The following is a 26,337-nucleotide window of genomic DNA, read 5'->3' as shown; positions in this document are numbered from 1 at the left end:
CTAAAGTTTTATGGCCAGAGAATTTGATAGCTCTGCTCTGGGGTGCTTCCAATAAGGATGGGGATGGGGGTGTGTGCTAGGAGGGGGCTTCCAGCACATGATGGCAGCTGGGCAAGAGAGGCCAGGTGGGTGAGAAGAAGGTCGCTGGCAAAGTCCCTGTGGAGCCTGGTCTGAGTAGGTCCTCAAGCTGCTTATTGATATGCACAAATATTATTGTTCCTGTTTTACAACTGAAGGATAGAGGCTCAGAAAGGGAAAGAGACTTGTCCACAGTTATACATGTAATGGTAAGGTTAAGATTTGAACTCATGCCTCCTGACTCCAAATGCTACACTCTTTCCACTCTCCCCACCCCACCTCTCAGGATGGTTCTTCTGCACCCAGCTTTTCTATTTCTGCCAAATGGAAGAGAGAGAGAGGGACAAATGAGGCCTGTCCCTGCCTACCTCCTTCTCTGACTTGTTGCCCTAATCGCTAGGACCTGGCTTTGCTTCTGATATATCTGCTCAGAGCCTGCCAACAGTGGTGGAAACCCAGCTGGAAGGAGGCAGGTTTTTATTGTTGAGGGTTTTATTTTCACTCCAGTGTGAAGAAGAGATTTCAGAGAAAGGATGAGTCTAGCCATTTAATGAATTGTCCTCCTGCTCATTTCTGAAGGGCTAACATTTCAGGCTCTGTGGGTATGGAGGCAATTTGTTTTCATTCAGCGTGAGCTCAGTTCTAGCTCAGATAGCTTCCTTAAGGGCCATCTGGGTATCAAAATGTAGGTGATTTTACTACCCATTTGGTCTTTAATATTTTCACTTTGTTCAGGCTCCTGCTCTGGTACACTGACCCACCCCTCCACCCCCAAAAATTCCTCCCAACCAGTGGAGCTGAGAGCTCTTCCTACTAACCATTGGATCTTGTCCTGATGTCCAATCTTGAAGCATTTTGGTGCTGATAGTGGTGATGAGGGGAGGACAAGGCTTAAGGACTGGACAATAGAAGCCATATGTGCAACTTTAATATTGCAAGACTTCCTTGGGGAGCTTCCAGATATTAGAGAATGTAAGCTTCTGATTCTGTAAGCAAGAATGAGGCCCAGACTGCTTTCTGCTATAGGAGAGGCATTATATCCAATGCCAGGGTGGAGGGTATCCTGGGAATGGCTTCTAAGGTCCCATTAATGCGTCCATAGGCTTCTGTCCTGTCTTCCTTCTCTCTTCCCTAAAGATATGAGTCAGCTTTCTTCTCTCCTACCTTAGGACAAGGCTGATATATTGTTTGCTATTATAAAAATATTGTGATGGGGACCATAGTGGTACAAAAGCCACCTACCATTTTGAACAACATTGATTTGTTCACATCTTCACTGTTTTTCATGTATAGATAGTTTTATCTTCTTTGCTAGACTGTAAGCTTTTTAAGGGTGGGGAATCACTCCAAAAAGCCTAGCATAGTACAGCTATCCCTTCTACATCATGACTTTCCCAATTGTGGTTTTGCTGTACCTCAGGTCAGCATAAGGAATCAAATGTGAATTTGGGGGGGAGTTTTGTGGAAGTTGCATACAACGCATGAAGGCCAGCAGATGACACAGAAAAAGTTTAGAAACTCAGAAATGTATAAAACATATATGTATATATATGCAATTGTATAATATCAACCCAAATTTTACAACAGGGTACTATAAACACCCCATAAAAGAAAAAGAAAAAAAAAAATCAGATTTCTCTGGTATGAAGGGAGGGCCAAAAAATTTTATGTGGATTTTCCAGATTGGGGGACAGGTACCATGCCTCAAGTCCCACTATGTGGAAGGGACAACTGTAGTCTGTACCCAGTGAGTATTCAATGCTATTATCTGCTTATTATTTCTCTGGGCCCTTATTGAATCTATGAAGAACCTCCATACTTATAAAGTGCCCTCTATGAATAAGGAACTGTGTGTGGAAATGACAGGAATAGAAAAGACACTTCTGTCTTCAAAGAACTTACTGTATAGTTGAGGAGGAGATAACTCAATTAAAAAAAACAACATCTATTACATGCCTACCATATATCAGCTAGGTAGCACAATGGATGGAGTGCCAAGCCTGTAGTTAGGAAGACCTGAATTCAAATCCAGCCTCAGATACTGTGTGACCTTGGGCAAGTCACTTAACTCTGTTTGCCTCAGTTTCTTTATCTATAAAATGAGCTGGGGAAGGGAATAACAAACCACTCCAGTATCTCTGCCAAGAAAACCCCAAATGTGGTCACAATGAGTCAGACATGACTAAAAATGTGAACAACAACCATATACCACGTACTGTGTAGGCAATAGAGATATAAACTACAAAAATGAAAGAATCTCTGCCCCTCCCTTTCTAGCAAAGTGTAAAATGATTTTGCTTTTGTTTTTATCTTTGTAAACCCAGTGGGAGCACAGTATCTCGTACTTGGGAGGCATTCACCAAATATTTATTGAATTGAGAATTAGTGAAAAACAGGGCCATAAGAAATGACAAATATAAAAAATTCAGAGAAGCATGGGAAGACTTATATGAACTGATGCAGAGTAAAGTAAGCAAAATCAGGAAAAGAACATACCCAATGTCTACAATGAAGTAAATGGAAAGACAGAAAAAGAAGAAAGAAGGAAAGAAAGAAAAAAGAAAAAGAAAGAAAGAAAGAAAGAAAGAAAGAAAGAAAAGAAAGTTGAACATGGTATAGTAACGACCAAAAAACCTCAGAGAAGCCTTAAGAAAAGGTATCTTCCACCTTTTCAGTGAAGAAGTGAGGAACAATAAGTATGTAATAATGCATACAGACATGATATACACACATATATGCATACACATACATATATGTGTATACACACATATATACATATAGTATGTAACAGTGCATCAGACATGATCATTTTTTTGGTTGGTTTTGCTGAAAATTTTCTTTGTCTTTCTTTTTCAATCTCTGTTACAAGGAACAGTTCACAGAGTAGGGAAGGGAGAAAGGGCATATTCAGAAATATATATTATGTAAAAACAAAAGGCATCAACAAAAATCAGATGAATCTTTGTTAAAAAGAGAGTTAGAGGGAGCAGCTAGGTGGCACAGTGGATAGAGCTCAGGCCTTGGAGTTAGGAGGACCTGAGTTCAAATCTGGCCTCAGACACATGACACATGACACTTACTAGCTGTGTGACCCTGGGCAAGTCACTTAACCCCAACTGCGTCACTAAAAAGCCAAAAAATAAAAAAAGTTAGAGGCACAGCCAAGACAAGAACCCAGGTCTCTTGAAGGTTCCCCTCCACCAGTCCACCAACTCAGTTTCCATAGTAAAGTCATCATGGCTGCCAATGATGGTTCCCTTCTGCCTACTCACTGCCTTTTGTCACAAGATCATTTTTCTCTCTCCTTTCCCCATAGTGGGTTGGTTACTGAATTGTTTGGCTCAGTTCTATTGCAAGAAGATGTGACCCAGACAGGCTTGGCTGGTAGTTTTACTCTTCAGGTCACTTACGAAACAAGGAGGAGGAACTTTGATTATACCAGCTCAGGGGAAAAAATAGTGTAATAATCTAAGGAGCCAAGGGGATGAGCTAATTGCTCTAGATTTGAATTTAGCGTGATGCCTCTTGGCCCTTTTCTTCCCCCCACACAATAAGAAAGTGATAATACATGCAAAAGAAAAAGGCTTTAGAAACCCCTGGAGCTATATTCATTTTATTCCATCTCCCCAGGCTCTTCCTGCTTAAAAGAATATTATTAATGAAACTAAGAAAAAAAGTGCAGTTGCCTAATATACTACAGATTGAGCTTTCAAAGACTGTTAGACAGCACTAGGGAGATTATGTCTGTGGGAGTAACATGGTAGAATCAGTCACGGATAAAAGAGCAAATCCACATGGTTTATGTGGAGAGAAAAAAAACCTGGAGGTCTTAGTGGCCTGATCCACAAATTCATTTCTGGTACTTTCCCATATTTTATGTTTAGAAAGTGAGAGAAAGAAACCTAAGCTTCTCAAACATTACAGCACATAGGTAAGACCTGACCATTTGGGGATCCTGTTGCCTTTCAAAGATGTGTATGACCTTCAAATTTGTCCAGCAAATGGAAGAGCAAAAGAAGGCAGCTAGGTGGCAAAGTGGATAGAACACTGGGCCTGGAGTCAACTAGCTCCATGACCCTGGGCAAGTCACTTCACCTCTCTGCCTGCCTCATTTTTCTCAACAGTAAAATGAGGATAATAATAGTACTTACCTCTCAAGGTTGTTGTGAGGGTCAAATGAGATAATATTTGTAAAGCATTTAGCACAGTGCTTTTTAAATGCTTCTTCCCTGTCTCTCTCTTTCCAATCTGACTCATCCCTGGGAAGGGGACTAGAAATGTGGGAAAACAGCTCATGTTTTTGTAACACACAAATCTTTTTCCTTCCAGTAACCCAGTAAGGTGGCCTACAATGGGGCAATTAAAATGACTACGTTTATGTAGCTAAGATAACATGGTTTAGGGACTAGATCTGTGACTTAATTGGTATTAGAGGTCCCCACTAAGGAAACTCTCTATTAAGGCAGGTTGGCACCTTCTCTGCTGACTCAGAGTCTTAGAGCAGAGGCATCAAACTCAAATAGAAATCGGGCCACTAATAATGCATAAGGATTCCTGAGGGCAGAAAACTGACTTAGTTTTAAAATGCAATGTTATCTGTGTTATATTATATTTGTATTTATTTTGTTTAATATTTCCTAAATATATTTTACTCTGGTTTGGGCCCACTCTAAAGTGTTGTGGGCAGCATGTGGTCCTGAGCCACTTGTAAACACCTCTGGTCTTAGAGAATTGCCTAGAACCCTGAAAGGATAAGCTACTCGTCCAAGGTCACACAGCTGGTATGTTGGGGGGAAGAAGGGACTTGAACCTAGGTCTTCCTCCTTTCAAAATGGGCTCTCTATTCACTGCCTCTCTAATATCAGTGGATTTAGGTGATAATCCAGCAACTATTCATGGAGATTCTATTTCCTTTTCTTTTAGCTTTTAATAGAACTTTCCTTTAATTTTGTAAATTTGTGTACTTGTAAGTGGAATCTCTTCTGGTATTTCTTCGTTTTGTTTTGTTTTGTTTTTTGTTTGTTTTTTTGGTAAGGCAATTGGGGTTAGGTGACTTGCCCAAGGTCACACAGCTAGTAGTGTCAAGTGTTTGGTCTGAGGCCAGATTTGAACTCAGGTCCCCCTGACTTCAGGTCCTCCTGACTGCTCTATCCACTGGGCCATGCTCCTGGTATTTCTGAGAAATTCTACACAGATATTTGCAGACCTGTAGGAAACCAAGAAGTCCTGTGATCCAGCTTCCCCATAGAGGGGATGGCATTGACTGCTGGGGCCCAGGTGGTGGTAAACATAGAATTTGGAAGGACAGTCCTATATAAGTGCTGAGAATCCCATTTACAAACAGATCTCTCCTAGTTTATTTAAAGAAGACTTAATGCTATGGGAGTAGAGGCTGTCAAAAACACCCTGATATTCTGTTCTAGGTTTTCCTGTTTTCTTGGAGAAAGCACCCAACCAATCTGAATCTAGGAATTTCCACCCCCCACCCCCTGGGGCAAGTATCACAAATGGGGCCTGGGGCAAGCATGCCTTCATTGAGTCTGCAATAGGAAGATGGAAAACACGGGGCACTGACTCAAAAGAGATACTGAGGCTGGAGAAGCCATGTGAGTAGAGAAAAGGAGACAGTCCCTCCAGCCTGCTATGTAGAAGCTTCCAATTTTCTCTATTTATTCTCACTAATTAGTTGCTGAGACCTGCTTTTTTTACACAATAAATACCTTCAAGTGTTGTCATCCACCTTTGAATTCAGTGCTCTAAATTTGGTGCCCTGGGGCAAAGCCTCAGTCATATGCCCTAGTTACAACTCTAGGATCTAACAAGAAAAGTAGAGATCAATTAAAAAGTGGACCCAAAAAAAAAGTCTCCTGTGGTCATAGGTTTTTATTTGGATAAAACCCAGAGTACTCATTTCAGGGAAAAACTAAGGTATAAAAGTTATAATTTAGACAGTGATTGTTGGTTTTTTTAAGGGATTCAGATCCTGCCCCAGCAGTAAAATAGTATAGCAACAAAAATATGAGAGACAGTAAGGCAGAATAAAGACAGCCTGCCTTGGGGTCAGGAAGATCTGGATTCAAGTTCTGCCTGTAATATAAACTGGCTGTGTGACCTGGCCTTTAACTTCTCAGTGCCCCACACAACTCTCCAAGACTATCATTAGTAGAATGTGTACTAGCCTGTATGGGTAGAGTTAATTTCTTTATCAGGAGTTCCCCATGCCAGTGAAACCACAGGTCCAGTCGAAAAACAATAATGACAACAAAAAGAATGATAAATCCTATTATATTAATATTACAATAAACCCAGGTAATAAAGAATAGGTGTGAATATACAAGTTTATGTGGGTGGAGAAACTTATTTCTTCCTTCTTATAGAATCATAGATCCAGATCCAAAAAGGGATCTTAAAACTTGTTTTGTTCAACCTCATCATATAGAGATTGAGACAGCTAAGTGGCACAGAGGGTAGAGTTGGACTGGGAATCACAAAGAACTGAGTTCAAATCTAGCCTAAGTCATTTACTAGCTGTGTGACCCTGGGTAAGTCACCTGATGTTTGTCTGCCTCAGTTTCCTCATCTATAAAATGGAGATAATAGTAGCATTTATCTCCCAGAGTTGTTATGAGGATAAAATGAGATAATATTTGTAAAAGCACTTTGTGAACCATAAAGTACTATAAATGCTCACTATTTGTTATTATTATTGTTGATGATGATGTTATCTTAATTAGTGACTTAGCTAAGGTCACATAGACAATAAGTTGCCAAATGGGCAGTTCAAATCTAGGGTCTGCAAATGTAGTATTCCTTGTACTCAATGAAGTTTTGATCAGACATCATAGAAGGCATCGTCCCTGTGCACAAGCTTGGTTGTAGAGTTCCTTTTGGAGGTGGACAGAATGGACAAAGGAAGGAGGGCTGCTAAGGCCTGCTTGGGTTGGCGACAATCCTCTCAACTAGGCCACTCTAGCAAGCATGAACCTATTCTGTCTACTGCCCAGGAATACGGTAGCTGGACAACCTGGGTCTTGGCCAGGTGTGTAATTGTCTTTTCTGAGTGTGGTTCAGTGGAAAGTGCCCTGAATGTCAAATCAAACTTTACCTCTGTTACATAAATGCCTGTGTGACCTTGGGCAAGTCCCTTCACCTCAGTTACTTCATCTGTAAAATAAGGGGGTTGGAACAGAAGATGGATGTCTGTTCCATCTCTAAATCCATGATCTTGTGAAATATATTTGTGTTTACCAGGGTGGGGAACCTGCGGCCTCTAGGCCACACGTAAGGCCGAAGGTTTCCCACCCCTGGCCTAAACCATTTGGACCCATCAGTCTAGCAAAACAGATGAATGGGTTGGGCAAGGTTTTCCCTAGCATAAAAACTCAGGAGATATACAAAGCAAATTAAAAAAAAATTTCCTTTTGTTCCAGAGAGGATATTGTTGTGTGATCTGCAATCAGATGAGGGGAATCAGAGTATCTAATCCTTATGTAGCCAGTTTAGGAGAGTGAACTGTTTGTTCCTAGAGACATATTCCCTGCTGGATACATGTCTGAGAGACTGGAAGATGTGAATCTTCCTCCTTCTCACAGCCATCCATTCCATTGTAGGTGTGACTGTAGCAGCCTAATGTGATTTGTATAATTTCAAGCCCTTGCCACAGAGATAGTCTTTGGGGATTTGTTGTTGTTCAGTTGTTACAGCTGTGCTCAACTCTTTGTGACCTCATTTGGGGTTTTCTTGGCAAAGACACTTGAGTGGTTTGCCGTTTTCTTCTCCAGCTCATTTTACAGATGAGGAAACAGAGGCAAACAGGGTTAAGTGACTTGCCTAGGGTCATACAGCTAGTAAGTGTCTGAGGCCAGATTTGAAATCAGGAAAATGAGTATTCCTGACTCCAGGCAGCCTGACTTTGGGGATTTAAGAGAGATAATTGGGGGGATATGGAATACTTTGCCAGCTTCTAAACAAACAAGGAATAAATGTTCAGGCGGCAGACATCCTTCCTGGGTTTCTGAGAAAGAACAGTGAAATTTACATCCTTCATATCTGAATCTGGTATTGCGACTTGGACTGTCTTGGTACCAGAGACAAAAGCATGGCCTAACATGTTAAAACAAGGGAAGGGGGAGGGAATAAGCACTTACATAAAGCCTATAATGTGCTGGCCCTTTGATAAATGCTTTACAAATATTGCCTTATTTGATCCTCACAACACCCCAGGGAGGTAGGGGCTGTTATTATCTCCATTTTGCAGTTGAGGTAAATGAGGCAGAGGGTCACGCAGTAGTCAGTGTCTGAGGCTGGATTTGAACTCAGGTCTTCCTGACTCCTGGGGCAGCTAGGTGGCACAGAGGATATAGCACTGGGCCTGGAGTCCAGAAGACCTGAATTTAAATCTTGCCTTAGATACTTACTAGCTGTATGACCCTGGACACTTAACCCTGTTTGCCTCAGTTTCCTCATCTTTAAAATGAGCTACAGAAGGAAATGGCAAACCAGGCCAGAATCTTTTTCAAGAAAACCCCAAATGGGGTCATGAAGAGTCAGACACGACTGAACAAGGACCAGCACTCTAACCACTGCAGAGCCTAGCTGCCTTTATGAAAGCAAAAGCACCAATGGTTATAGGATTATAAGATCATAGAACCAAAAGTGTATTTGGGGGAGAGCATAGCTGCCTCCATTTTGTGCTCTCTTTGGTGTTACTACATTTCTTTCTTTTCCTCTGTGACACAGTATTATTGAATGTCTTCCTCAGTATCTCTCTTTACAGTCGCTTTACAGTTACAAAAGAAAACTCATAGGACTTTGAATAGTTTCAGGAACTCACCTCCTTCCCTAATAGTATCTATATTCTATCTATCTATCTATCTATCTATCTAATCCATCTACCTATCTGTCTGTCTGTCTATTTTATCTGTTAGTCTGTCTTATCTGTCTACCTGCCTGTCTATCTTATCTATCTTCTATCTATCTTTTATTTATCTGTCTATCATCTGTCTATCATCTGTCTATCATCTATCTATCATTTATTTATCTGTCTATCATCTCTCTCTCTATTTATCTATCTGTCTATCTATCTACCCATCTGTCTGTCTATCTTATCTGTCTACCTGCCGTCTGTCCATCTTATCTATCTATCTATCTATCTATCTACCTATCTTTTATCTCTCTATCATTTATCTGTCTATCATCTATTTATCTGTCTATCATCGGTCTATCTTTTTTATCTATCTATCATCTATCTCTCTATCTATCTATATCATTTGTGGAATTGGTAGACACAATGTCCATCACCATTGATGGAGTTTGTCACATTCTTGAGTGGATAAGTAAACTGCAGAGTAACTTTCCGTAACCTGTGCTGGCTTATCTGTGCAGTGGTTAGCAAAGACATAGAAAATTCTCACAACAATAGATTTAGAGTGTAGGAAATGATTAATTTAGGTCTCTGTTTTATTTAGACCCCTGGTTGGTATCATCGAGTTGAATTTGATTCCACTGGGGTAGTGTTTATTACTATTGTACTTCTCTACTGATATACAGTGAGTCAGTCTAGTGAATCCACTGATGAATAAATGAACAAGCCCAGTGTGGTGGAGGTGACTCAATGACATGGAAATACTTGGAGCTATTTTTGGTTGTATCTCCACCCTTGTTATCCCTTGGCTAGCGAAATGGCACCATGGCACTTGGCCAACAGATCCTATGCGTACTTGACCAATAGGTGACCCTGTCTTCACACAGCAAGAGCAGCCTGTGAATGTATTCCCCAATCTATTGCCCAACTTGGGGCCAATGGAAGACCATCAGCTCTGCCCATATTTGGGTATCCTCTACCAGCTAATTTATCTCAAGCATGAGCTGAAAGTTCTTCTGGAAGGTCAAGATATAGGTCTATTAACCAATGAGATTATGTGTTTTACTTTGCCTTTTCTGTATCATCTGGGTAACAAACATTATAAAACTAAGATTTTAAGGAAAGGGGACATCTCAGATTGTGAGGAAGATTTGAGGTTCATTTCATTAGAGGGGGCCATAGAGCCTTTAATAAAGTTCTATTGGCGCAGAGCTCTGCCTCAGTTTCTTTTATTGTAGATTGAACAAGATTGGACCCCACAAGAATTGTAAGGGACCTTAAAGATCGTTGGGTCTAACCACTCTTCCCCTCCCAATTTCTTAAGAGGCAGCATCGTGTAATAGGTAGGGTGGTGGAATATGGAATCAGGAAGACTGACCGAGGTTCAAATCTTCTCTAGTACCTGTATGATCCTAGGCATCTATGATCTCTAGTACCTGTATGATCCTCATATAAGATGAGAAAACTTGGACTTGATGGCCTCCAAGGTCCCTTCTGCAGCTAGATGGTGTAGTGGACAGAGTGATGAGCCTGGAGTCAGGAAGACCTAAATTCAAATCCAGCTCAGACACTTACTAGCTATGTGACCGTGGGCAAGTCACTTAACTCTATTTGCTTCAGTTTCCTCATCTGTAAAATGAGTTGGAGAAGGAAATGGCAAACCATTGCAGTGGTTTTTGCAGTGTCTTTGCTAACAAAACCCCAAATAGGGTCACAAACTGAACAAATACATCCTAACTAAGGTCCCTTTTAGGTTTAAATTTATGATACTGAAAACATATGTCCAGATATGGAAATTATATGTCCAGGCTGGAAAGGTTTTTGTGATGCCAGGGTTAGCAAGGGTAGTAGCCAAGGAGAAAAACCTCATCGAGGGGAGACATGGTCCTTAGTCTGGGAATACATCCTTAAAGCTGTAATGTAGGAAGAACAGTATCTCCTGTCATCTCCTTTCAGACTAGGTGAACGCTGGAAGGCTTCCCCTCTGTAGTAGATGGAGATGATACCCAAGGACAGAGGAAAGATTAGCTCTGACAGAGGGCTTGGCTATGCCTGAAAGTCCTACCTGATGTCTCCTTCTGGGAATGGTAAGCAGTGAAGGAGAAGATGGGATAAGGAACAAGCTAAGGAACATGGCTGGAGGCATCACAGTGGGGCTCTGAGGACCCATCAGTAATACCTGATACCACCAGAATCACTGTGAATTGTGGGAGGTAAAGGTGGGAGAACTACAGAGGGTAACCTGCCTCCCAGTGACTGCAAGTGACTAAAAATTTATACAGATAATCACAAAAGGATTTATCATTGGAAGGTACATTTAAGAGCTGGGCTGTTTCCTTTTCTATGTGCTATAAGTGAAATTTGTTTCTTTTATTTTGCGACCAATGGGTTTTGCAAGTGGAGTCTGTCTCAGTATAATGAGAGATGCTACACATGCATTTCTCTAGGTTTTTTAGATGGGGGATAGGAGCCAAGAAAGGGAGAGAATCCCCTCAGGTGGACCTATGTCGTAAGAGGATTTTTGACATGGGGGTTTTATGCTTAGAAAGTAAAATCCTCTTATCTGGAGTTTTATTCATTAAAAAAAAGCCTCTATTAACTAGCGCTTCCAGCACATCCACAGCAGTGATAATTGATGTCAATAATTATGTCCCTGAGGCACTGTAAGGCTATGAAGGACTTCCTGAATCTTCAAAGATTTAACATTATTCAGCATTGTTTGAATGTTGTATTAGATTCTGATTCCTTGAAAATCGATAATTTATGGGGAAGCAGCATGGTACAGATGAAAGAAAGTGATCCTTGGGGTCAGAGGACCTGAGCTCAAATTCTTCCTCTGACACTTTGTGACCTTGGGCAAGTCTTCACTTCCTTAGGCCTCAGTTTCCTCATCTGTAAAATGAGAGTTCTCTTCTTGTTCCAGATCTATAATCCTTTGTTTGACATAGATGGTAAATCTCCATTAAGCAGACCTGATTCCTGATTGGTGCTCATAAGAATCAGTATGGCATAGTGGATGGAATATGAGTGTGGTGTCCTGAAAGAAACTGGGGAGAGATACAAAACAAACATTTTCTATTCCGTTCTATTCCAGAGAAATACATTTCTCTTCCCTTTCTGCCTAGCAAAATGGTCTGACTCCTTAAAGGCTCAACTCAAGTCTTAAAACTTTCCTGAAAACTTCCCTAATTACTCCACCCCACAGAGACATCTTCCTCCTTGGAACTTCTCTGGCACTTACTGTCTATTCATTTGACTCTTAGCATTTGCTGTTTGGGGACATCTGTCATACTGTTTCCTTATGTTATCATTTAACTTTTTAGGTGTGTGTATCTTGTCTCCTTGGCTCCAGAGGAAGAGATCTTAGAGCAATCACCAGGTAGCAAACTTCTTTGTAACCCCTACAGTACACATGACTGCATTATAAGCATGGCAGGCAATCAACAAATATTTGTCACAATGAAATTCATAGGATCACAGCTTTAGAGTTGGAAGGGGCATTAGTAATCATTGCATCCCTCATTTTATACCTGAAGAAGCTGAGATGCAGAGAGATTAAGTAATTCACCCAGGATCACACAGCTGATTAAATAGCTGAGGCAGTATCTGAATCCAGGTCTTCATGATTCCAAATCCAGCCTTTTATTCAACACACCACAGTGCCTCTGCCTACTCACTCATCCCTATTGACCAGGTTACAGGTATAACATTAATCAAGAATCAACTGATAAGTCAAATTGACACCTTTACTATTGTGCCACGGTCAACAAGTCAATGAAGAATATAAAATGGAACGAAACTCTAATCTTAATCTAGTATTGTACACAATAGTCCACATTTCCTATGTTTTCCCACTTCTAGACCTCTGAACATATAGTTCTTTTTTCTGAGAATGCCCTTTCCCAACATTACTACCTTTTAAAATCCTATCTATCTTTTATGCCCACAACTGTTACCTTGCTCATGAAGCCTTTTTTTAAATAGTATTTTATTTTTTCCCAATTACATGTAAAGATAATTTTTAATATTCATTTTTTTAAAAAATTTGAGTTTCAAATTTTCTCCCTTCCTCTCCTCCCCTTTCCCTAAAATAGTAAGCAATTTGATATATATGTGCAATCAAGTAAACCATATTTCCATATTAGTCATGTTGTGGAAGAAGAAACAGACCAAATTTTAAAAATCATGAAGAAATAAAGTAAAAATAGTATGCTTTGATCTGCATTCAGACTCCATAGTTCTTTCTCTGGATGTGGATGGCATTTTCTATCATGTGTCCTTTGGAATTGTCTTGGATCATTGTACTGCTGAGAGTAGTTAAATCATTCATAGTTGATCATTTTGCAATGTTGATGTTACTGTGTAAGATGTTCTCCTGGTTCTGCTCACTTCATTTTGCATCAGTTCATGTAAGTCTTTCCAGGTTTTCATGAAGACTTTTCTAATCCTTACACCTAATCAGATGTGTTATCTCCCTGAAGCATCTTTTGTTTCAAACCTTTCTTATGATGCTGATCACATTCTGCCTTATATAATAATAATAATAATAATATTATTTATATAGTACCTACTATGTGCCAGAAACTATGCTAAGTATTTTGCAAATATTATCTCATTTGATTAAATAAAAAAAAAGATTGTGTGGTAGAGTGGAAAGAATGCTAGATTCAGGCAGGTGGACCTGAGTTCAAATCCCATCTCTGATGACTTACTAGCTATGTGACCATAGACAAGTCACAGCATCTGAGTCTCTACTTCCTCACTTATAAAATGAGTATAAGAATATCTGTGGAATCTGTCTTATAGGATTGTTGTTAGCCTCCATCAAATAGCCTCCTATAAAGCAACCTTTAAAATGCTACTCATGTGTAAATTTTTATGATTATTTATTTACCTTCCTTATTTCTATACTAAATTGTGAGCACCTTGATGTCAGGAATGTGTCTTGCTCAATTTTGTTTCCCAGGGCCCAGCCTGGATCCTTGATTCTTAATATGTATTTGTTCAGTTGCATACTAAAATAACTTCATCTACTATTCCCTCCTATTAATGAAGAAGAATCTATAGAAAATATTTTGCTTTAGCTTAATAAGCTTATAATTCAAAAAGTCTTGCTTAATAAAGAAAGGAATTTTTCATCAGAGTCTTTTGGAACTAAATGATATTTTCTAAAATGCTACAAGCTAATAGCTTGGGTAAAGAAAAAAAAATGCTAACCAAATAGTAAATTCTGGATGGAGCTTTCTTGTTTCCCCCCCAAATGTACCAAATTCAGTATTTTCTGCATACTCAGAGGAATAATCTTCTAGTGTACATTTCATGACATTTATTCACATCCTTTCTGTTCATCATTCTTTGTCATGACCAGTAGAAAGTCCAGTTGTTCTCTCATGAAAGATCACAGTTTATTTGAGGTTTTGATGCAGAATAAGCAATGTTCCCCACTTCTTATATAATGTGCTTTTTCTTTGTATCCCCAGTGCCTAGCACAGTGTCTTGTTCTTTGTGCGTGTTGAACTGTACAGACTATCCAGATGGAAATGGAAAAACTCAAGCTTAAAATGTCAGATGTTTCCAAACATTTGGCAAAGCATAGACAAAACATCTGGATTCTTGACTGGATTTTTCCACTTTCATTCTCATCTTTGGTGTTGGGTAAAAACAGTTTAAGATTGAATTTGCGTAAGGAACTAAATTGTCATCAAAGGATTGCAAGCAAAAGGCCTGTGCTTGAATCACCCAGGAGAGCCCTAGGAGAAACAGCAGCAAATTGCTGATATCCTGGGGATGCCAAGAGACATAATCATGTCCTCCATCCCAATATGCCCTGAGAGAATGAGAGTTTTCTTTATGTTGCTTATTTCCTCTTTGCACGCCAAGGAGGAAAATTTGGTTATAGAAAAGCAGTATCTAAATGCTGCACTAGTAAGTTGTTGGTGCCCCATATAGCTATTTTTTTTTTTGGCCACAAAACTTCTTCCTATAAACTCAGCAGAGAATATTTCCCTGGCTTGGCTTAAGCCCCAATAAGCTCCCCCACTGTGGTTTGGATCATGAGACCATAGATACAGAGCTGAAAGGGATCTGAGAGGCTATTCAGTTCAACCCCTTCATTTTACAGCTAAGGAAACTGAGGTCAAGTGACTTGTATAATGTCATAGAGTTAACAAGAATCAGAGGCATCAAAAATCAAACCCATTTGGGGCAGCTAGGTGACGTAGTGGATAGAGTGCCAACCCCGGAGTCAAGAGGACCTGAGTTCAAATACGGCCTCAGACTCTTGGCACTTACTAGCTGTTTGACTCTGGGCAAGTCACTTAACCCCATTGCCTAGCAAAAATAAACAAAAAAATCGAACCCATTCTCTAACCTGGAATTATAGAATTGTTAATAGAATTTATAAATACGGGGATGAATTTGTGTCTTATTATTAATTTATTTTTATAGAGTTATTTATTCAGTTTATTATTTCTATTTATTTAATTATTATTATTAGTTTTAATATGTATGTGAAATGCATCATACTTTAAATACAAATATTTAAATACAAAGACAACTAGAATGAAAGAAAATGCCTTAAAATTAAGACAATCCTTCCTTAAAGGGAAGAATTGTATTGTTTTTCCTTCTAAATAATATGTTACTCTTAATTTGTAGGAGGCAGCAGGGTGAAGAGAAAGAGGGAAGAAAGTAATGAAGCAAAGAAAGAAAAAGAAAGAGAGAAAGTGTCAATAAATACTAAAAATACACAGAAGAGAGCAGAAGGAAATTCAGAAAGAGAGATAGTCAGGAAAGTGTTTCTACTATTGTGTTAAATTTAACATATGCCCTAAAAAGCCCAATCTATACATAATAGGGATTCACAATTTCATATACAAATACCTTTTTTTGTTGTCATTTGTACACAGACAGTTTCATATCTGTTAAGTTCACAATACAATTTTTTAAAGGATTTATAGGATTCAATTCCTACAATATACGTCCATCCCTTGTTCACTGTACAAGGTTAGCTTATCACATACAGAATACCAAATGTTAAATTAATATTTATAGATTCTCTAAAACTGATGTGATTCTCCATGTCTTTTCTGACATTTTACTACCATTACTGTCAAAGAACAAGGGGTTGCCAGAACTGAGGGGTCATTAAGCATTTTATTTTCTCCCATGGTTTCCACGGGCAAAAAATTCCTCACCCATTGGCCACCATACTAGTGATGTGCTTTTCTGTACTTAGCTAGGTTGGATTTCAGACAGCAGAAGCCATCTATTACTAGGCCATGGATTCTCCTGGAAGCCTTTCCAGCATGGCAAAGAACTTGCAGAGCTTGTGTTCCATTAATAGCCATCCTGAAGCTTTGGAATTATACTTTATGAAAAAAAAGAAAGACAGCTTGGGACTATGGAAAAGCGCACTGGCTTTGGAGCCAGGGAACCTGGTTTTTAGCCTGAGATCTACCGTTTCATGCCCATATGATCTTAATTTAACTTGATTTAACCTTTCAGGCCTTGGGAAATGAGAGGGGTTGTCCTAGATGATTTCTTAGATCCCTTCAGGCTCTAAATTGATGCAGCTATAGATAATAGAAATTAAATCTGTTCTACAGGAATTTTCAGAAGTATGTCTATACCATTTCATAGTGGAAGTATTTGAGGGATGTACCTCTATCAAACCACAAGCAATTAAAATATGATTTCTGGTGGCAGCTAGATGGCACAGTAGATAGAGCATGGGCCCTAGAGTCAAGAGGACCTGAGTTAAAAATCCAGCCTCAGACACTTACTAGTTGTGTGACCCTGGGCAAGTCACTTAACCCCGATTGCCTCCAAAAAAAATTTATGATTTTTGAAAACCAACCCAACCCTATAAATTAGGTTCAATAAACAGGATTATAGGATCATAGATTTAGAGCTGGAAGGAATCTTAGAAACCACCAAGTCCAACCCTCTTGTTTTACAAATAAGGAGACTGAGGCACAGATAGGGTGACTTGCCTAATGTCACACAGTTAGTAAGCGTCTGAAGCAAGACATTAATCCAGGTGTTTCTGAACTGAAGTTCAATGCTGTATATTGACTGTATCATGCTTCTTCTTACTCAGTCCAGAGCTAGACTGCACACCAGGTGATTCACATTCCCTGTGAGTTATAGTGAGAGAGGTATCTATCTTCTATGCCCCTCCCAAATCATTTGAGGACTGTGTCTCCCCAGCTGGAAAATCATTGATTGTCTTGCTGAAAGCTCCCCCCAAAACATCACTGGTGATTTTTTTTTTTATTTTAAGGGTCCAAGATTCAAGACACCAGAGATGTTCAGCCTTGGCCTAAATTGATATTAGGGTCTGGTACCTTAACATGGCAATTTCTCTTTGCTTTGCATTCTGAACCTATTGATTTACAGAACTGTGTTGAGTATTAAAAAGTACATTTTTTCCCCTCTAGAGGAAGAGAGAACAAAAAACAGTGTTAATTTGAATTTGACAATTCTTTTGAGGCATAACAGGTACTCCTCCTTCCATAATAGAGTTTTAGACTTTACAGATATCATTGTGCTGCCTGCATTTGAGGATTTCTAAGACTCTGAGCCTCAGGGAAGGTTTTATCAAGGAAAATCCCCAATCTCTTCCCCCTTGAGCTTTATCTTTGACATTTTCATATTGTTTCCAGTCCAAGTAGGCTTCATGAATCTAAGTGATTTGGGGCTGCTTTGCCCGAGTTCATTTCTTTATTCATTACTGTCCAAACTCAGCAACACAGTTATTCCTTCTTCTTCCTCTTCAGTTGTTAAATTTATTTCTTGGCATTACCCAAGAGAGGGACTGACCAGGGCCCAGGAAAAGAGTCCCAGCTCCCTTCCCTTGGGTAAAATTCCAAGCTAACCTCAAAGCACAGTTTAAGGGGTCTTAAAGGCCTTTTCTGATCTCATCAGCTGTTGGTATTCTCTCCTTGTTGAAATTATTTTGCATATGCTTATTTGCTCAGTTCAGTCATTTTTTCAGTCATGTTTCAACTCTTCTTGACTCCATTTGGGGTTTTCCAGGCAAAGATACTGGAGTGGTTTGCCATTTCCTTCTGCAGCTCATTTGACAGATGAGGAAACTGGGGCAAACGGGGTTAAGTGACTTGCCCAGGGTCACATAGCTAGTAAGTGTCTGAGGTCACATTTGAACTCAGGTCCTCCTGACTCCAGGGCCAGCACTATATCCACTGCACCACTTAGCGTTAATAACCCCATGCTTATTTGTAGGCCCCCTGTATTGCTGCACTGCCCCTCCTCCAGTAGAACGTAAGCCCTTTGAAAGAAAGGATCATGTTTAATTTTTTCCCCTTTCTCCTTAGGACCTACAAAAATCATCGGTCTTAAAAAGAGTATGTTGAACGGCACTGGACTGAATAATATTCAGAGATCTCTCTACAGATGAGCTTATGAATAGCTAACCTTGTCTTAGGCCCTAACTCTGTAATACTACAACGCACTTGAGCTCTGGAAAGGATAAATACGGAGCCAAGTCACAGACCAAGAAGGTGAAATGGTATGAGAATGGGGCAGCTAGGTGGCGCAATGGATAGAGCACTGGGCCTGGAGTCAAGAGGACCTGAGTTCAAATCCAGCCTCAGACACTTGACACTTACTAACTGTGTGACCTCGGGCAAGTCACTTAACCCCATTGCCCAGCCAAAACACACACACACACACACACACACACACACACACACACACATGATATGAGAGTATGCCATACCCAAGGTGCAGCCCAGGCATCCTTCTTCACAAAGCATGCAGTCTTCATAGTCTGGATCTTTCACTTCCCCTAGACAGTGGATGAATTGAGAGCTTTGAACTCATTTTTAATCAAGTGGAAGGACACTAATGGCTTGGAAAATCTATTGTTAAGTAATTTCTTTTTTAGCAATCAGCCAAGTAATTAAGAAGTTGATAACCCCTTTCCAGGATGTATATGTTACTCCCTTTTTACTTCCTTATATTAATTTAGTAGATTAGATCAGCTGGATTGAATGAAATGGGGGAAAAAAAGTTTGGATTTATGCATGACAAGTGGACTTAAAATCCAGTTGGTGGACTTATTAAAAAAATAGACATGCCACTGGGGAATGCAAAAGAACTCAGCATGGAAATGAACAGTTTTATCTATCCCTTCAAACAAGAACCTTTTCATTTGCTTTAAATCCTTAAACACATAGGGAAAAAATAACTTCCTTAATTATTCTGCTTGCTAGAGTGCTTTTCATCAGGAGAACTCCTAGTCGTTATTCATTGAATCGAAGATATTCTTAGTACAAAGGAAATAAATCACTTCAAAAATTAAGAAAAAAAAAGACTCAGAGTCCCACTTTCCCAGGACACAGAATAAACTACAAGTTGGGAAGCCCTAGAGCCATTATAAGGATGGGTTGACCGAGGCTGGCAACGGGAAGCTGGAATTTATAGGGCACTGACAGTATTGAGTTTGTTCAATCGTTTTTCATTCTTATAGTACTGAGTTTTTGTTGTTCAGTTGTGTCTGACTCTCCATGACCCCATTTTGGGGTTTTCTTGGCAGAGATACTGGGGTGGTTTGCCGTTTCTTTCTCCAGCTCATTTTACAGATGAGGAAACTGAGGCAAACAGGGTGAAGTAACTTGCCCAGGATCAGTACTGAGTGTAGCATTAGTTAAAATAGAAAGTCACCAGATGATGTACTTCTCCTGGGTGGCTAGCCCCCAGGAGAGCCCCTCCAAGGCCCTGCCCCAGCCTGCTTTCTCTCTAGATGGTGACCTCCTGAGCAGGCTTCATGGAAGTCCCTCTTTTTAAGGAGTTCTGTGTTTCAAGGTGTGAAGAGTATCCTTGTGCTTCCTTCTCCGCCCACTCAAAGGAACTTGTCTTAGCATGTTCATTTGATGCCGCCTTTTTTGCTGCTTACCTTGGGAAGCCAACATGTCTAGTTATGGCCCTGGGAAGCACTTTTTTTATGAGGGTAGCTCCACTTTTCTAAGTGTGTTCTACACTAGCACCTCATTAGAGTAATGCAGAGGGCTTTGTGAACATTGGTAGAACATAAAGGGAGGTAGAGTCCCGAATGGTTTAATGGGTAGCATATTGGATTTGGTGTTGGGAAGGGCTGGGTTCAAATTCTGACTTAGCCCTTTACTAGTTCTATGACCTTGAGTAAATCCCTTAACCTCTCTGATCTTCCGTTTTCTCATCTGTAAAATGGGGATAATAGAAACCACCTCATAGAGCTATTGCAAATATCAAATGTGAGAATATATGTAAAGAGTTTTAGAAACTTTAAAGTGATTGTTTAAATGCGAGCTGTCATTATTTAAAAGCTCTTTGAGGACATGTGTTTATTTTTTTGTTTTTGTATTTCAAGCACCTGATACAGTGCCCTGCAAATAGTAAGCTCTCAATTAATGCTTGCCAAATGAATGAAGTGCTTTCTCTCCATAGACAGGGCCCATGGCTGATCTCTCTCTAGGCAAAAGCCAAGCCTCTTGATACCTAGTAAGTGAGAAGGCGATGCATCTGCATGGAGGAGGGAGGAGAGATTTGGAAGAAAAGGTGGGGAGTGAAATCATCATTGCCACTTTATACACAGGAAAGCAAAATGTGGTGGGGCGTGCTGTCACCGGATGTATCAGTACTTGGGTCAAGGATGGGGAGCTCCCACTGGAGTTGGCTTACCTTCTTTGCATTCTAACTTCTGACAGATGTTGTTTGTAGGTAAGATGTAGTATCCTTGCAGACATCGAGTGCAGTATGAAGAGCTAGTGCAGAGCTCACAGTTCTCAGGGCAGGGCAGGCAGGTGTGGTCAGAATGGTGGTACCCGGCAGGGCAGCCTTCCCGGCACTCACCCAGGTACAGGAAGCGTTTCTTCCCATGCTTGTCTGAGCAGGAGAGGAGAAGAGAAGAGAGGGCAAAGATGAGGGAGAGGGGATAGTCACAAAACCTCTGTAACATATCAGAAAGAAAAAAATGCTTTACCTCCCAGGAGAGCATAAAAATAAAAGTTGCTTTAATAGGAATCTCATTATTTTTAAGCCTGTACGTGTCACATAATGGAAAGAACAATGAGATCCGGGTTCTAGTCCTACCTCCAACATTTATTATTTGTGTGACTATGAGCGAATCATTTAATTTTCTCGGGCCTTGCTTTCCTCTTCTATGAAATGGATGGAATAATATTTGTAGTATCTACTTTACATGATTGTTGTGGGGATAAATGAGCTAATGTATCCAAAGTACTGTGCAAAATGTAAAACAACTCTGTTACTCTCAGCTATTATTATTACTACTACTACTACTAATAGTAGTAGTAGGTAGTCATAGTAGCAGTAGTTGTAGCAGTAGTAATAGTAGTAGAAGTAGTAGTAATTCTCATCCAAAAGATCCTGTATGGCACAGCGGAGAGAATGCTGTATTTCAGCATACAATAAGCATTTAATATGCATCTACTATTTACCAGGGGCCAGGTCAGGCAATGAGGAAAACTGAAGTAGTCCTTGTCCTTAAGGAACTTACATTCTATTAGAAGGAAATAACACATATGTTGTTGCTGTTGTTGAGTTGTGTCCTACCCTTCATGACCCCATTTGGGGTTTTCTTGGTAAAGATGTTCAAGTGATTTGCCATTTCCTTCCTCAGCTCATTTTACAGATGAGGAAACTGAGGCAAACAGGGTGAAGTGACTTGCCTAAGGTCACACATCTAGTAAGTGTCTGAGGCTAGATTTAAACTCACAAAGATGAGTCTGTCCGGTTCCAAGCCCAGTGCTCTGTACCACCTGGCTATCCCTGAAGTATAATAAATGTTACTAAATTACAAAAAAAATCCCACTAATATTTAAAAGGTTGATTATTTTAAAAAATTTGAAATTAGCATGTTTCTTATTAAAATTCAACATAAACACCACCTTATGCTCTATTTTGCTGTAGTCCATTTTTGAACTTGGTAAAGATTCTCATCAGCTGCTGTTTAGTGACTGAAAGGATTGTATTTGTAATCCTAGCTTTAAGCTCATCCAAAAAATAAGGCTTTGATGCACAAATGACAGTTTTGATGAGACTCCTCTAGAAAAAGTTGAATGGAGTTTGATTAGGTGACCAAGGTGACCAAACAGAGGACCTACCTCTACCAGTCCAAAAGAGGTCTGAGAACGGGTCATCTAGAAATTGCAATGCATAATGACAAGTTGCCCCATCTTGCTAAAATTAAAAACTTTGCAAAATTTGCAAAATTAAGTATGAAAGCCATTTAACAAATTAAACTTTCAAATTACATTTTTTTTTGCAAGTTTGGAGGATTTCTACTTCTGAAGTTTTTAAAACTTAAAACGGCACCAGAACTTTCGGGATGTGCTGTGTATGTATCTTAGCATATGTGTATCTACCTACACCTATGATCAGACCTGTGATTTCATTCTACAGGCAATTTCCATTGAGGGATATCCCTTTACCAGTGCCTATTGAGTACCAGTTCTGTAATTTGTGGTCTCAGAGAGATGCTCATGTGGCATGGAGAAATTGAATGGATTTCCCATGGTCACATAGCTAATGTATTACAGGCAGAACTTGAACTCAGTTCTTGATTTTGAGGCTATCTCTTTTCACTATGTCAAGCTGCTTCTGAAAAGCAAAATATATACAAAATAATTTATGCGGCAAGGCAGAGGCAGAGTACCATGAAATGGGGGACAGAGGATAAAGGTTTGTTTCTGTTTTTTGGCCCAGGGTCATACAGTAAGTCTGGGTTAGAGTCAGGATTTGACACCAAGTCTTTCAGAAACCAAGATCAGTCCTTTAGTCACAGTATCACACCTCCTTTTGTACAGTGTCATTGGAAAATGATGATTTATTTATGTGCATAAACCCACGTAGGCAGCAAGAGGGAAAAATCCCATGTACACGTTTGCACCTTGGCTAATTTTCCAATTTGCCTGATCGCACGCACCATGAGGGGTGTGTGTGCGTGTCTATGTGTGTGAAATATCTCCCCTTTATGAGCTCACATATTAAAAAAATTACAAAAAGCCTAGACTAGATTGCTTTATAAAATATCACATAACTTCCAGGAAGACATATAGGAAGTACGGCAGGACTACAAATTCATCGTACATAATAAATTTTTTAAATGGGTTAAGGATATATTTCAAAGATAATTTAAAAGCATCTTAAGCCTTAATCTAATGTCTAGAAATCCAGCATTAAAGAACTTAAATAAAGGAAATTGGTGAAACTGATAAACCTTTAACGCAGAGGCCATAATCCCCTGCAGAGAAATACCAGATTTCAGCAACAACAACAACAATAATAATAACAACATTTATATAGTAGTTTAGGGTTTGTAAAGTGCTTTACATATGTCATCTCATTTGATCCTAACGACAGCTCTGAAAGTAGGTACTCTTCCCATTTTTCAAATGAGACAACCGAGGCTGGGAGAGGTTAAGTCACTTGCCTGGAGTCACGAAACTAAGTGTCTGAGTCAGGACTTGAACTCACGTCTTTTAGACTCCAAGTTCAGTGCTCTAAGCATCTCTACACAAATAGGATACTACAGCAGAGGTCATGACCTTGGTGCTGTTAAAAGAATACTTTTAATTTTCTTTCAAGCAATAGCAACGGAAAGCCAGTGCACGAATATAAAAAGTTGTGCTAATACATCTTCAAGTCAGCTGACTAATGTTGACCATCAAAGACCAACTCACAGGGAGGACACAGTCTCTTTAGTGGAAAGGGCACCCACACTGACAACATCATTAGCTTTCAGAATTACCCAAGATTTTAGGTCTCTCAATTGTCTCTAACCCTGTAGCTCCAAAAACTGATATAGACTCTTGCACATTTGTCGTTCAATTGTTTTTCAGTCGTGTCTGACTCTTTGTGACCCCATTTTGGGGATTTTCTTGGCAAAGATACGGGAGTGGCTTGCCATTGCCATCTCCAACTCTTGCACTTAGTAGGTACTTAATAAGTGTTTGCTGTTGGATACAAAGAGAACCACTGATAGTGTAAGATGGGAGACTGAAATTCAGAATTGTTTATATATTCAAGTCATGGGCATGCAATGTGCATTTCATTAGGGAATGTATTAAATAAGATTTTAAATTATTAATTAATACTATCAATTTTACTAATTAATATTTTAAATTTAAGATATTTTAAAACATTTAAAATATTTTAATATTTAAAAATACATTTATTGCATTTGATATTACATTTAATGTCAATCATAAAAAAATTAATTTTAGCTATCAAGTCATTTCAAGTCATCAAAGAAACTAAAACTTACTAAAATAATGAAATACACTTTACTTTAAAAAAATGATCTTTAGAAATGAAACACAAAATACCAAAAAGTTTTTGACACATTATACCTGGCACATAGTAGGCACTTTATAAGTACTTTTTGATAGATTCATGGTTTGGGCACACCCAGCACCCTCTGTCCACATGCCTATGATTTTTTTCTTTACAGCAAGATGTCACATAAATCCTGTCAGGTTGGCAGGAGAAGTATATTTATCCCCATTTTAAATTGACTGGCCCAAGATCATTTACTCAATATCAGAGGCAGGATTAGAACCCAGGTCTTCTGAATCTGTAAGCAGGCTCTTTTCTTTGGGCAAAGGAAGTAATTTAAATTGAGCATTGAAGGGGAGGTCATCAAACCAAACATCTTAGAGGCTGGTTCCTTTATGTAACGCCAAAGTAGAATAGCACATCCATCCATGTCTACCTTCCATTTATAAGGAAAAGAATGCAGGTGAATGCAGGTGCTAATTGAAGGTGATCCACCTCAAATTTAATTCTCTTGCTGGACTTTGCTAGAAATATCCTTGTTTGACATGAATTTTGATTTTCCATAAAAGGAGGCCCATACCTCGAGGGTTTTGCATGTCAGACATAAAGTTACTGTATAGTATGATGACTTTTCATCATTACTCCTACAGTATAACTTCAAACAAGAAATAGGTTAGAATGAATGCCCATTGCTACCATTTTCATTCTGAATTATTATTACTTATGATCATCATTAATTACTATTAATAACTGTCATTATATAGTGCTTTAAAATTTGCAAAATACTTTATGTAATTATCTTAATTGAGCCTTTCAATAATTTTGTCATGTATGACTGACAGGTATTATTATGCCTCTTTTACAGAGAAGGAAACTGAGCCTCAGATCAGTTAGCTACCTTGCCCAGGGTCATACAGCCATTAAGTTCCAGACACAGGATTTGAACTCCATTACTCCTGTCTCCAGGTGTAGCGTTCTATCCATCAGGGTCACAATCAATTAAAATGAAGCTCTGTTTGACCAGGAACAACTATTGTACAAATATATACTTGGGAAGCTTCATTCAAAAGCATTTCTGTTATCTTCCCATGGGATTCTCCCAAAGAGAAGAAAAAGGAATGGATTGGAAGGGCGTTGGCATTTAAAATATTCAGCCTATTTGGAAAGGCTAGGAAGACATGTAGTCCTTGGTTTAATGATAAGGGCCCTAGTCCTGCTTTCTTTAGTTGTCTGCAACAGACCACTGCTCATTTATGACATCTGTCAAGGCTTGGTTCCATTTATGATGATCTAAGCACACTTGGTTACAGATGATAATTAGGATCGCCCACAGGTTTAAAATGTCAGCTTTAAATCTTTGAATTCCTTGCCACAAGCTCATGGGACTGAAATTGATGTAATACCATAAAACCCTGGAATGAGTCAAGGCCGGCGTTAGGTGTAGGCAGAGCAGGCAGCTGCCTACTCAGTGTGGTTTCTGAGGACAAAGCCTTTCATTCCAGACTCAGAGAAGAGGCTTATAATTCATGTTCCCCCGAGAGGCAAAACTCTGCCGGGAAATTCATATTCAGATACTAGTTTTGTTTAAGGGAAAGACTGATGAGATCGCTAAAACCAGGCGTCAAAGGAAAGGGACCAAGGAAAGGAACTACAGAGAGGATAAAGGGCACAGAAGTAAAGGCTGAAGACTCTCAAAGGATAAACTTCACCTGCTTCATGCTTCTATCTCCAACTGTCTAATGTGAATAACCTACTGTAAGGAAAATAAGATTTGAAAAGCAGTGCAACAGGACAGTATAACATATTACCTACTTTGTGACTAGCTGAATTTGTCTTTCTGTTCAGCGAATCAAAGGGGAACATTTTTTTAGCCTTCATCCTCTATTTCATACAGTGCCAAAAAAGATTTTTTGTTGAAGCTTGAACAAGCTTACGGCGTATGTGTCTTCTCCCCAGAAGGAGAGAAAACCTTGTTTTCAAATGTCACCTGACTTATGCCTCTTCATCTCTGATGTTCCCCTGTGGGCTACTGACATACTTGGCAATAATGGAAGGGGGAGCAAACCCTCCACACCTTTTCCATTTTCTCTCTG

The 26,337-nt window shown here is 39.5% G+C and overlaps 1 protein-coding gene across 1 annotated transcript in view; it reads right to left on the bottom strand.

Annotated features, from left to right (window-relative positions):
- The window catches only part of PCSK5 (proprotein convertase subtilisin/kexin type 5), a 608,686-nt gene that overhangs the window by 86,629 nt on the left and 495,720 nt on the right, over positions 1-26,337 (bottom strand). Inside the window, 2 exon segments of the mRNA XM_027875021.1 lie at positions 18,684-18,752; positions 20,627-20,830. Coding sequence (XP_027730822.1) covers positions 18,684-18,752; positions 20,627-20,830 — 273 coding nt within the window.

Source organism: Vombatus ursinus, unplaced genomic scaffold (assembly GCF_900497805.2).
Source record: "Vombatus ursinus unplaced genomic scaffold, bare-nosed wombat genome assembly UNPS02014807.1, whole genome shotgun sequence".
NCBI lineage: Eukaryota > Metazoa > Chordata > Mammalia > Diprotodontia > Vombatidae > Vombatus > Vombatus ursinus.
This window is presented reverse-complemented; position numbering and strand designations above follow the sequence as displayed.